This window comes from Pelodiscus sinensis, chromosome 9 (genome assembly GCF_049634645.1).
Source record: "Pelodiscus sinensis isolate JC-2024 chromosome 9, ASM4963464v1, whole genome shotgun sequence".
Taxonomy (NCBI): Eukaryota; Metazoa; Chordata; order Testudines; family Trionychidae; genus Pelodiscus; species Pelodiscus sinensis.
In genome coordinates this window covers 50,559,134-50,572,687 of record NC_134719.1, presented here as the reverse complement: position 1 = coordinate 50,572,687, position 13,554 = coordinate 50,559,134, and the positions used below count along the sequence as shown (strand labels likewise).

General features: G+C 47.7%; 1 protein-coding gene and 1 long non-coding RNA gene across 3 annotated transcripts in view; one reads left to right on the top strand and one right to left on the bottom strand.

Annotated features, from left to right (window-relative positions):
- Positions 1-13,554, top strand: part of LOC142830606 (uncharacterized) — a 127,798-nt gene that overhangs the window by 63,890 nt on the left and 50,354 nt on the right. The window lies entirely within an intron of this gene.
- Positions 10,313-12,127, bottom strand: LOC142830605 (uncharacterized). The gene is made up of 2 exons (XM_075936744.1): positions 11,302-12,127; positions 10,313-11,106 (listed from the first exon to the last, which is right to left on the bottom strand). The coding sequence occupies exons 1-2, from the start codon at positions 11,849-11,851 to the stop codon at positions 10,406-10,408; spliced, it is 1,251 nt and encodes a 416-aa protein (XP_075792859.1). The 5' UTR covers positions 11,852-12,127; the 3' UTR covers positions 10,313-10,405.

Here is a 13,554-nt window from a genome sequence, read left to right as displayed (position 1 = left end):
TAATTCAAACTAGTGGGAGGCTAGCCCTCCCCAGCTTGCCCTGGTGGCCACTCTGGGCACCACCAGGGAAACTCGTCTGCCCCTCTCCCGGCCCCGAAGCCCTTAAAGGGGCACGGTCTGGCTATGGTGCCCATGCCAGGTACAAGCTTACCAGCACCCGGCGACCAGACCCTGCACCTGGCATGGCACGAGCCAGCCACCCGCTGCCACCCAGCCTTACGCCTCTTCCCGGGACCAGGCTGGCGGCTCCCGGGAGCCTGCCCGGGCTGCAAGAGGCGGGCGCCCGCCTGGTCTAGTGCGGACATCGTGGACCTCATTGAGGTTTGGGGGGAAGCCTCCAACGTCCACGACCTCCGCACTAGGCACAGAAAAGTGGCCGTCTAGGGCAGGATAGCTGCCAGCCTGGCCACCCAGGAACAGGTTTGCATGAAAATCAAGGTGGCCCAGTGAGACCCCCGACCCTGAGCCCTGAGCTTAGAACATAAGAACATAAGAATAGCCGTACTGGATCAGAGCAAAGGTCCATCTAGCCCAGTAGCCTGTCTGTCGACAGCAGCCAACACTAGGTACCCTGGAGGGGATGGACTGAAGACAATGACCAAGCCATTTGTCTCCAGCCTTGCACAAACAGAGGCCAGGGACACCATTTCTACCCCCTAGCTAATAGCACTCCATGGACCCAACCTCCATGAATGTATCTAACTTCTCTTTAAACTATGTTATAGTTCTAGCCTTCACAGACTCCTTCAGCAAGGAGTTCCACAGGTTGACTATTTGCTTTGTGAAGAAGAACTTTCTGTTATTAGTTTGAAGCCTGCTACCCATTCATTTCATTTGGTGTCCTCTAGTCCTTCTATTATGGGAACTAATGAAGAACTTTTCTTTATGCACCCTCTCCACATCACTCATGCTTTTATAGACCTCTATCATATCCCCCCTCAGTCTCCTCTTTTGTAAGCTGAAAAGTCCCAGTCTCTTTAGCCTCTCCTGCAGCCCCCCAATTGACCCTCCTGCTCCCGGATGGCAGCCTGTGGCAAGTGCAGCCAGGCTGATGGCCGAGTGCTGTGATGTGCCGACTGTGAGCATTCAGGGCACTCTAAGCCAGGACTTCTTTGCTGTCTCTCATCGAGTTAGACAAGCGAGCGGGGAACCCCTGAGAACTGTCTGTCCGGGGTGGGGGTCAGGTCCCTTTAAGCACAGCCCTCGGCTAGCCTGAGACAGCAGCTCCACACTCTAAGTCCTAATCTGATGCCCTGCCGGCACTGCTTCCGGCCAGCCTTAACCTCGGTTCAGGGTCCACTCAATGTGGACATGCTAGTACAAATTAGCAAAATGCTAATTTGAACTAGTTTTTAGGTCTAGATGCACTAGTTCAAATTATCTTAGTTTGAATTAACTAATTCAAATTAAGTTAGTTTGAATTAGTGCTGTAGACATACCCTTAGTTTCTTAGCCCTTGTTTCAGAGGAGGATAAAGATGCAGTCTCTGTGGGTACATCTACACAACAATTCCATTATTTTGAAATAAATTTGAAATACCTTACAGCTTATTTCAAAAACTGTAAACCTCTTCCCATGAAGAATAAGGCCTATTCCGAAATAGCTATTTTGGAATAGCAGTTGTTTGGCTGCTCCACTGTTGCTATTTTGAAATAGCTCCTCCCCAGGCCCATTTAAAGTAATTACTCCACAATGCCTCTTTGGGCTCTAAATCGAGGTAGCATGTCTGCATTAGGGAAGCCTGCCTTGGGTTAATTTTAAGGCTTCCCTGTAGTGTAGATGTGCTATTTCGAAATAAGTTATTTCAGAAAAAAAATCTGAAATATCTTATTTTGAAATAAACATGCTGTGTAGATGTACCCTGTGGCTGAGTCTACACTGGCAAGTTTTTCCACAAAAGCAGCTGCACTGCTACATTGGCCACTTGAATTTCCGCAAGAACACTGACTTCCTACTGTCTGAAATCAGTGCTTCTCGCGGAAATACTATGCTGCTCCTGTTCGGGCAAAAGTCCTTTTGTGCAAAGCTTTTGCGCAAAAGGGCCAGTGTAGACAGCTCAGATTTGTTTTGTGCAAAAAAGTCCCGATAGCAAAAATGGCGATCAGGGCTTTTTTGTGCAAAAGCGTGTCTACATTGGCACGGACGCTTTTCCGCAAAAAGTGCTTTTGCGGAAAAGTGCCAGTGCCAATCTAGATGCACTTTCCGCAAATGCTTTTAACAGAAAACTTTTCCATTAAAAGCATTTGTGGAAAATCATGCCAGTCTAGATGTAGCCTGTGAGTTTCTTATATCTCCAAAGGAATACTTTTATCTTACAAGTAAGGAAGGCCTCCTGAAGAGTCAGTCTGCTGCATTTTTCTAGAGTGCAGGAGGCATGTTAATTCTCCATCTCTCAAATTCAGGAACAGGATGACACCGAGTAGTTTATGACAATAACTTTGTTTACTTCTAATATGTAAATTGACAGTCCTGTTTATCACTTTTATATAAGCTAGGCTAACTTAAGACTAACACGTGCATTTTACAATGATATTAATAACCAACATGTTATTAGCTTTCACTTTATGTCTCACAAGGCATACTTTGTACAAGTACCAATGCATTGCAGAAGTGTGAAGGGTATGAGTATAGGGGTGGCAAGGGTAAGAGGGTCTGACCCTAACAAGTGACTTTGGATGTATCTGGAATTGGCAAAATTCATAAAGTTGTTCAATTAAAGCCACTAGATGAGCTTGTCAGAGAAAGTTCACTACAATATAATCTTTATATACAAGAAATGTGATGGATTAGAATTATAGTGTTGGACTGTTTTGCAACACTATTATAGTAAAAGAAAATTTAGGATATCCAACTTCCTCTGAATCTTTTTCTTTATTTATAATATATTTCAGTTTCCAAAATGTGCATGAATTGAAGCTTAATGTATGAATAATGCAGTTTATACATTTTAGAAAACATGCTAGCTGAAATTTATACAATAGTTATCTATCTACTGTTCTTGTGCCTAATCTGTAGACTGAAAAACAGTTGCAAGGAAGGATTAAATTTTCTCGTTATTCTTATGCAATGAAGTTAATCAAAGTATTATTCAAGTCTTCTCAGGGATCCTGTTCTGGAGAGATATGTTACAGTCATACACAAGTCTAGTGCATGTCTGACCCTTTTCATACTATGTATGACTTATACATTAATTAGCTTGATTGTTTACCCTTCTTCCATAAAAGTTTTAGTATTTTAATTTGTCTCATTTATTGGCATGTTCTTTGCTGTTTCTTTTTTCTAGACTCTCAAGTCTAAATCATGCTCAGATTATAAATATTTTTGTGACAAAGTGAATTAAATTATTTATTTGCTCTGAATTTGATGTGATTGAAGAGCTCTTCTTGATCATTTTTATTATCAAAGGATATGTCTACACTTGCAGCCTATTTCGGAATAGGGCTGCAAATGTAGGCATTCAGAATTGCAAATCAAGCCCAGAATTTTAATATCCCACGCTTGATTTGCATCTTCCCGGCCGGGCACCATTTTTGAAATTTACAAGCCCAGAATCACTGCCCGCGTCTACACGAGGCAGTGAAATGGGCATTCGAAATAAAGCCCTATTTCAAATGACTTGTTATTCCTCCTGCAACCTTCATCCTAGATCTTTTAATGGAAAAGTGTGGCCTTTGAACACCTACCAAAATTTTGGAGTGGGCCCATCAAAAATTATTCCCCACCCCTTAAATAGGCACTAAATTTCCTAATTAATAATGTAGTCCTATATTTTAGGAGACTGCTTCTATGAAACCATGTCTCCGTCCAAAGCTGCATGCATGTAGGTGGCCAAATTTTTCCATCTGACATACACACATGCAAAACAAAGAGATGGGGAAGACTGCACATAATTTAAAGTTATGTGGTGAGTAAAAGAGAAGTTGAAATTCAGGTTCATAGAAATACATGTTCTCAGAATATCCTGAAGTATATAACTTTTCTGCTTCAGTTTCCCTGTATGCTAGGGACAAAAGTGCCCATCTTCCTATCTAATAAGGATCTGGGAAAATAATTAGTTCATGTTTTCACTGAAATTTGAACCAGTGAATTATTATATTGATTACTGACCCCAGAACTGATCTTGGAGGGTTTATATAGTTCCTTTGTTAAGCATATTTTATGGAAGTTACGAAATCTGTAATAGCAACTTGCACAGATTACATAAGTAAGTTATTAAGCTAAAAGCTGGTAGGCCCAAGAAGATAGCCCCAGGTCACAAATCCTACACTTTCATTTTGAGACAAAATCAAGTAATTACAGAAAGTATTTGAAAACAAAGCAAGAAAGTATTTGAGCAATACAGAAAGTATTGTACACCTTAGATTTCTGTAAGAAGGGAGTTTTGGACACTAAGGAATTTGGTTGCTAGGCAACAACTAGGTAGTTTGATCACAACATCATATAGGGATTATTAAAAAATGTGTGATGCAGTTTAGCAATATTCAGTATTTAAAGTGTAGCTATGGAAAACTGGAATGACATAAATGGCAATTGGTGGTGTGTTTAATCTAGTTAAGGTCATGGAAATTGATCAAAGATGGCTATATAGCTGGAGGGTTACATAAAGTTAGGATATAAAATGTTTAGTTTAGTTCTTTTTTCTTAGATTCATTGTATCACCAAGACAGTATAAATTGAATGAGGACCTCCTTTTAGATAGCTTTCACTAACTTTGCCTTCTGTCGTTGTTTCCAGTGGTTTCCATAAAGTTTACTGATTTTCAGTAATTTCAGTTGCATTTGTCTGTATAAACTCAAAAAGTTCATAAATGTTGTTTGTGTATTTCACCAGATTTTATCTTCTCAATTAACTCTAAGTAGCTGCCTGAAAAAAGAACCTGCCATCTGGGACAAATGCATTTTGCAGCCCAATGAGTAAGAGCAATAACTGATCAGGCTACAGCAACATGAATCATGTTATAAATAGCTTCTTACACTATCCTGATGGGTGAAATATTTGTACTTATGCGCCAACTGCTTCAGCATGACTGGAGTGATTTCCCACAAAACTACAGTCTGTACAATTAGGAAGGCAGAAATTAGTAACAGATAACTGACTCTCAAAAAGAGTAACATAGGGCAAAATAGATTATTTCTGTGAAAAAATAAATTGACCATATATTGGTATGCCTGAATCATATTTCAACTACAGAAGAACACACAGCAATCTTTTTCTACAATTTAGCTAATTCATAAGATCAATGAGAAAAGTAAGCAGCAACTAAGCTTCTGTGTTTGCACAGAACAAAACCATTATCTGACCTAAGACCTATGATCAAAGTTTGGAACTGTTCAGAACCTGGCAGAAACTCCCAGATCCTACTTAGCAGAGAGGCCTCTAGTGAAGTCCTTCTGGAATCAGACCCATCTTCAATATTTCCCAACAAAACAAAGAAATATGCCAGTCCTATGTCAAGAAGTGAGCTCCCTCCACAGCAAACTCCAGGCACAAAATCAACAGAAGCAAGTACATGCTCCAGAAGATTCATCAGCCCTCTGAAAGGCCTGAAAGTTCACAATAGTGCTCAAGACTAATGAAATAAAATTTTTAAAGTGTTAGTAGTGTCAATAATTATAAGGTATTGGAAGGGTTTTTTTAAAAACTCTTCTGTGTATATACTTTGGTTTTGAAAGTTTTATTTGTGCTGTATTACAGAAAGGGAGATTTAGTATTATTATAGAGTTCCTGAACCTCCACAGCTCCCAGAAAGGACAAGGATGTTTGGAAAAGTTTTTCCAATAAAAGTATTTCCGCAAAAGAGCGTCTAGATTGGCATGGATGCTCTTGCACAAAAAATGCTTTTGCGCAAAAGCTTCCGTGCCCAGTATAGACGCGCTTTTGTGCACGAAAGCTCCGATGGCCATTTTAGCCATCGGGCTTTCTTGTGCAAAAAATTAAGGTGCCTATCTACACTGGGCCTCCTGCGCAAGTATTCTTGCACAAGAGGGCTTATCCCTGAGCGGGAGTGTGAAAGTATTTGCGCAAGAAGCACTGAATTCTTACATTAGAACATCAGTGCTCTTGCGCACATTCAAGCGGCCAATGTAGATAGCTGGCAAGTTTTTGCGCAAAAGCGGCCGCTTTTGTGAAAAATCTTGCCAGTCTAGACACACCCAGGAACTTTGAGGTAGAGAGTTCTCCAGTTACTGCTGAAAGCATGTTTCTTTTTCAGTATAACCTCAAACTACACTATGGGGCTGAGAGCCTGAGGTATAGGGATACAGAAACAGGTGAAGTGGCAGGAAAGCAGAGACTGACTACCCATTGGAAGGGAACAATTTTATTTGGCAATGTACATAAACAGTATAGATCCACCTGACCAGAAGCTCCAGCATGTTACTGTTAAACAGGATGGATACAACATTTATCACACTGACAGTTTGCCTATGAATTGCAAGGGCTTGCATTTTCCATTTGCAGCACCTCACACACATCTTGGACTGCTTACTTTTCTAACTGAGTGATGAACTGAAACACAGAATTAATCTGGTGTCCAAGTGTTTGTTATGAACAGAAGCATTTTTGTTCACTTTCATATTTCTTTGCTTGGCTCTTATGCAATTGCTAACAGCTAAGCTCATCACAGGGCCTTGCTGAGCTGTATTCTTAGTTTTGATAGACTTTTTTTTTTCCAGGTTAGCTATTTTCTTTGGTCTCCCATCCTCACTTTTTACAGTGCTTCACACAATTGACAGCATATGACTTACCTTAACTTATGTCTCATTATCACTGTTTATCTAGTGCTGAAAGATGGAGCATTCCATTCATCTTTCATAACAGAGACACTGGATGGGAGAAATATACCATTCTATATACCTCCTCTATTATAGGCCTCCTCCATTACCACCTTATCTGATCACCTCCCAGGATTTCATATTTTATCCTCATAACACCCCTGTGAGATAGGAAAGTGTGATTATCTTCATTTTTTCACTGGAAAGTGAGGCACAGAGACTAAGTACCTTAACCAAGGTCATTCAGGAAGAATGGAATGGAGCAAAGACATTGAAACATGGGTCTCTTGCCTCTAGTATCCTAAAACAATTGAACCATCCTTCCTTCTAATCCAATTTCTAATTCACTTATTGCTATGACAAAATATTTTTGCAACTACATTGGTGACATGCTCCCATTTTTTGCTCCCAGTTCTGAAAGATCTATCTTCGATGTTAGTACACTATTAAAAAATGTCCTCTAGAAAAATGCCCAGGGTTGCACCAAATTGTATATGAACAGCTCTCAGCAGGTCTCATTGTTCTAGTATAAAGGAAGTGGGGATTGTAAGGATTTAGAGACTTTAAAGAGGAATTATAAAGGGAAAGCAGGAGAAAATAAATCTTCCAATTGTGTTGTGAATGTGCTTTTCTCTCATGAATCCTCCTCCCAATCTATTTGTTGTGTTCTCATGTAGTAGGCAATCACCAGAGCTGAACACACAAGGGCTATGTCTATACTGTAACCTTTTTGCGCAAAAACATATGCAAATGAGGCTGTGCGGAATATTGCCATGCCTCATTTGCATAATTAATGAGTGCCCGTTTTTGCACAAGAGACTTTTGCGCAAAAAGGAGACATCTGCACAGCTCCTTTTTGTGCAAAACCCCCCTCTTATGCAAGAGCCGTTCTTCCGGAAAAAATGCGCAAGGAGTGAAGATGGCTCCTTTTTGCACAAAAGTCTTTTGTGCAAAAACGGGTGCTCATTAATTATGCAAATGAGCCATGGCGATATTCCATGCTTAGCCTCATTTGCATATGTTTTTGCATAAAAAGGCTACAGTATAGATGCTTTCCATTACCTCTCTACAACCTGTTTGGTGTGAGAAAGAAAGACTTGGCACGGAATATAGAGAAGGGTTATGCTGAGTGGGTGAGCCAAGAGACAGGGCTTCACAATTTCTAAGGTATAGTCCCAGCTCTGCCACTAGCAAAGAATCACAGATCATACAGCCTTTCTGTGCTTCAGTTTAGCTAGCTATAAATAGGTGTAATAATGATTTCTCTTTCTCTCAGACTTTCTGCAAGTGCTTAATCCACTTTTTGCAAAGAGCTAGAAGATCCCAGTGTTAAGTTTCAGTGTGAGTATGTCAGTATGGAGGAACTTCTCTTTAGGACACATATGAAGGCAAGACCCTTCTCTCTGAGTACCATGTGAAAAATTAACCATGTAGGTTAGAAGATGGTAAATTATTCTAATCAGTATGTGACTGTGTAATGCAAATGTCAAGTATGTCTTTAATCTTCTTTCCTCTGTGTTTCCTTTCCTGTCCAGCAGTTATCATTCGAGTTTCCATTATAATGATTTTTAACTTTGGTTTAGCTTCCCAACTCCTCAAGAGCCCAGAGTTTCTGAGTCTCTTTGGGTACGTCTACACTACAGCGCTAGTTCGAACTAACTTAGTTCGAATTAGTTAATTCGAACTAAGCTAGTTCGAACTAGCGCATCTAGAACTAAAAACTAGTTCGAACTAGCGTTTTGCTAGTTCGAACTAGCGCGTCCACACTGATTGGACGCAGGGGGGCATTTAAGGGCAGCTGAAACCGGTTCTGGCAGGGCATCAGGTCAGCAGTTGCTTTGTGTGGCTGCTGTCTGAGGCTATCTGAGGCTCGTGCTTAAAGGGACCCCCCCTGGACAGCCGGTTCTCAGCTTTTCCTGCTTGCTTGCCAACCTCGCCGAGGGACAGCAAAGCGTCGGTCTCTGTGCCCGTCTGTGTCGGTGCTTCCCTTCGGGGGGGCCGCCGCAGGTGGCAACATGGAGCCACGGCTCGCCCTGCACCTTCTGGTGCACGTTCTGGACTTGCTGCTGCAAGCCTGCCAGCAATGGCTCGAGGCTGCCTGGCACCACCTGGGGAACGTCAGCCCCCTGCCTCTCCGCCTGGCCGCCCTGGGGGCCGTGGAGGAGCCGCGGCGGCGCCCCGGCACCGGCGTGCCCCGCCGCATCTGGCGTCTGGACACCAGCAGCGACTGGTGGGACCGCATCGTCCTGGAGCGCTGGGACGACCGACAGTGGACCCAGAACTTTAGGATGAGGAGGGACACCTTCCTGGAGCTCTGCGAGTGGCTCGCCCCTGCCCTGCAAAGAAGGGACACTCGCATGAGGCCCGCCATCCCCCTCCAGAAGCGGGTGGCCATCGCCCTCTGGAAGCTCTCCACGCCGGACAGCTACCGATCCGTCGGGAACCAGTTCGGCGTGGGGAGATCCACTGTCGGAGCAGTGCTCATGCAGGTACGGCGCTCGTCGGCCACCGAGCCGGGGGGGAGGGGGGCTGCGAGGAGGGGATGGGCCGCCCCAGGGACAAAGGGGGGGGCGGAAGGAGGCGAAAGCGCCCCGCACCGGAGGGGTCGGGCTGTCCCGGCCGTACTACACGCCGCCAGGGGGGTTGCTTCCGGGAGTGGGGCGCGGGGCACTGCCAGGGCACGCACGCTCCCAGCCACCCGGGCGCCCCACTGATTGACGCTTTGCTGTGTCTCTCTCCGCAGGTGGTCAAGGCCATCAACCGGGTGCTGCTCCGCAGGGTGGTCCGCCTCGCCAACCCGGATGCCGTCATCCGGGGATTCGGCGCCCTCGGCTTCCCCAACTGCGGGGGGGCCATCGACGGGACGCACATCCCCATCCGTGCCCCGGAACACCAGGCGTCCCGGTACGTGAACCGCAAGGGGTACTTCTCCGTCATCCTGCAGGCCGTATGTGACCACCGGGGACAGTTGACGGACATAAATGTGGGCTGGTCCGGCAAAGCACACGACGCCCGGGTGTACCGGAACTCCTCCGTGTGCCAGCGGCTGCAGGACGGGACCTTCTTCCCCGACCGCCACATCAGGGTCGGGGACGTGGACATGCCCGTCTGCCTGGTGGGGGATGCCGCCTACCCACTGCAGCCCTGGCTCATGAAGCCCTACACGGGACACCTCAATCCCTCCCGCCAGGCCTTCAATAACAGGCTGAGCAGGGCCCGCATCGTGGTGGAGGGGGCCTTCGGGCGACTGAAAGCCCGCTTTCGATGCCTCCTCACCCGTCTGGACCTGGCCGAGCACAACATCCCTCCCGTGGTGGCGGCATGTTGTGTGCTCCACAATTTGTGTGAGCGGAAGGGGGAGGCTTTCTTGCCAGCCTGGATGGCTGAGGCTGACCGCATGGCTGGACACTACGGTCAGCCCCGCACCGCCGCCGTCCGGGAAGCCCAGCGGGGGGCCATCCGGATCCGGGAAGCCCTGCGGGAGAGCTTCCAGGTGGAGGAGGAGGAGGACTGACCTCTCCCTGCATGCCCCACCGGGGCCTTCTTCCACCCTACCCCCCCCTTCCCCTTTCCCCTCCCTACCTACTGTCAAATAAAGACACCTGTTTTTCCAACAAAAACGTCTGTTTATTTCACAGAACTGGGGTGGGGGAGGGAGGAATGAAGGTGGGAGAAGGGAGGGGGAAACCTGGGACGAGGGAGCTGGAAGGGGAGGGGAGGGAAGGGAGGAAGGGAAAGGAAAGCTCAGGGGTGGGAGTCTGGGTGCCTCTCCCGTCTCGCCACACTGCGGGTCCGGGGGCGTCGGTGGGGAATGGTTGTGGAGGGGGGGCAGAGAGGACAGGGGGTGTGGAGGAAGCAGGAGCGGAAGCAGGAGGAGCAGGAGGAGCAGGAGGAGCAAGAGGGGGAGCAGGAGGAGCAAGAGGGGGAGCAGGGGGAGCAAGAGGGGGAGCAAGAGGGGGAGCAGGAGGAGCAAGAGGGGGAGCAAGAGGGGGAGCAAGAGGAGCAAGAGGGGGAGCAGGAGGAGCAAGAGGGGGAGCAGGAGGAGCAAGAGGGGGAGCAAGAGGGGGAGCAGGGGGAGGAGGAAATGGAAAGCGGTCTAGCAGGCTCTGGAGGTGGCCTCGCAGGGCACGGCCCTGCTCCTCCAGGGCCTCCAGACTCCTCTGGCGCAGCCTGAGGTCCTCCTGGACCCAGTGGTCCTGGAGACGGAGCTGTCGGTCCAGGAACCGGAGATGCCGCCTCTGGTAGTCCTCCTGGTTCCTGGCTGTCCTGCTTGCCCGGGCGCGGGCGGCTGCTGCAGGCGGTGTGGTGCGCCCTGCAGTCCCCGGTGCTGCAGCTGTGGTGCAAGAAGACCAGCGGTCAATTACCCCAGGGGCCCAGGTGTGTGAAACCCAGCTCCCCTCTGCAAGGCCAGGGCCCCTGCAGGATCCCCAGCTGCTGCTCCGTGGTGGGCAAGGCCCAGGCGCACGGTCCCGGGGCTCCCTCTCGCCCCAGCCCCCCGTACACATAAGGGGAACACGAGGGTACTCACAGGTGGACGCCTCCCCGGCCTCTGATGATGCAGGCGAGCGGCTCTGTGGGGTGCCTCGGGGGTCCCGGGTCCTGGGAAGGCTGGCAGCAGGCTCCTGGCTCTCAGAGCCCTCTTGCTCCTCCTCGGTGTCCAGGAGCGGTCCCTCTGCCCCGGGGTCAATCACGTCCCGGGGGGCAGGGACGGCATGAGCCCCCAGGAGGCGGTCCAGGGCATGGAAGTGGGGGCAGGCCTCCGGGTCAGCCCCTGGCAGGCAGGCCCGGGAGTAGGACTGCCGCAAGTCTTTAATCTTGCAGCGCACCTGCTCCCGGCTGCGCTGGTGGCCCCTGGCGGCCAGGCTGGCAGCCATGCGTCCATAGACGGCCGCGTTCCGGTGGCTAGTGCGGAGATCGTGGACATTTGAGGCTTCCCCCCAAACCTCGATGAGGTCCACGATCTCCGCACTTGACCAGGCGGGCGCCCGCCTTGTGCGCCCCCGGGCAGGCTCCCGGGAGCCGCCAGGCTGGTCGTGGGGAGCAGTGGAGGGCTGGGAGCCCTCGGATGGCTGGCTCATGGTGTGGCAGGTGCAGGCTGTGCAGGCACGGGTGCTGGCAGCCTTGCAACTGGCACAAAGTGAGTAGCCAGCCCGTGGCCCTTTAAGGGCTCCGGGGCCGGGAGGGGGGCAATAGAGTTTCCCTGGTGTTGGCCAGAGTGGCCACCAGGGAAACCTGGGAAGCCTTAGCCTCCCACTAGTTCGAACTAAAGGGCTACACAGCCCTTAGTTCGAACTAGCTAGTTCGAACTAGGCGTTAGTCCTCGTAAAATGAGGTTTACCTAGTTCGAACTAAGCGCTCCGTTAGTTCAAATTAAGTTCGAACTAACGGAGCGCTAGTGTAGCGCATAGGAAAGTTAGTTCGAACTAACGTCCGTTAGTTCGAACTAACTTTCTAGTGTAGACATACCCTTTTAGAAGAATAAAGGTAAAAAGCATCTAGTCAGAGGGGAAATTTCCCATTAACAAGTTAATCCATATTTCTGTTGTTTTCATTTTGTTTAAGAAGCATTCTTAGTGAGGAAGAGGTCCCACTGCTTTTAGCAAAGTATTTCTGATCTGCAATGCTCTGCTCAGTATACTTTAAAAACCTTGTTCTTGTTTTACAAAACAAGATTTACAAAACATTATTTCTTGCTGCAGTGCAGGCCCTTAAATGAATTGGAAGTGGGGAAGGGGAGGAGGGAGAACTAAGCTGACAAGTCGTGATGGGCTCCCTCAGTGACAATGACAAGGACAGAAATGCCTTTTGGGAACAATGGTGGTATCAATGCTTTCCACTAAGGGTACTTCTACACTACAGAGGAAGTTCAAAGCTGCCACTGTTAATCACCCAGGGTTTGAATTAGTGGTCTAGTTAAGACTGCAAATTCAAAGTGAGAGGGGCTCTCCAGTCGATGCTGATAACCCTGCTTTCATGAGGTGTAAGACTTCCTGCAGTGTGGACAGTGCCAAAAGCTGAGTTAAGCTACTTCGACTTTGGCTACACGATGAATGTAGCTGAAATTGTGTATTTTAATTCGACTTTTACCTGTAGTATAGACATACCCCTAATTGGGGTCCCCTTTTCAGTTTCACTTCCCTTTCCTGCTATCCAGTTCTTTTCCTCTGATCTGCCCATACGTACTGTAACAGCTAGTGCTAGCTACCACCACCTCTCCCACTCTACAGTAGTGCTATTTTACTGTCTGCTGTCCAGCAGGGGTGAGCAGAGAGCAAGGAAACAAGGGAAGGACAGCTGGCAATCCCAGGAGATAAGTGCAAGGATAACGCTGTGCAGAGCCTACATCCCCCTTTTGGAGTTTGAGAGTTCATAGGAGCTGTGGGACGTGATAGGAGGAGGCACATATTGAATGTTATACCCAAAGCATTCTACTTGATATGAAACTATGAGGACTTCTGAGCACTCACAAAGGAACAGGGGACTAGACCCCAGTAGACTCTGCCAATTCTCAAATATTCATCGCTGCCAGAAGCACCAGAAGACTGGCATGAGTGGGCTGACAAGGTCCTCTACATACACACCCATGCACTCAGATTGTGGATGCAGTGGTAGTGAAATCCTGGAGTCAATGGGAATTATACCATTTAACAAAGCCTTAATTTTACCTTTGGTCTCCAATGCCCCCCACTGGCACCTAGCAGTAACACACAGCACAATATTCCAGGGGCAGCTGATAATGGCTATTCTCTTTCAGTGGAGAGTCTACAACAATAGCTTCAAA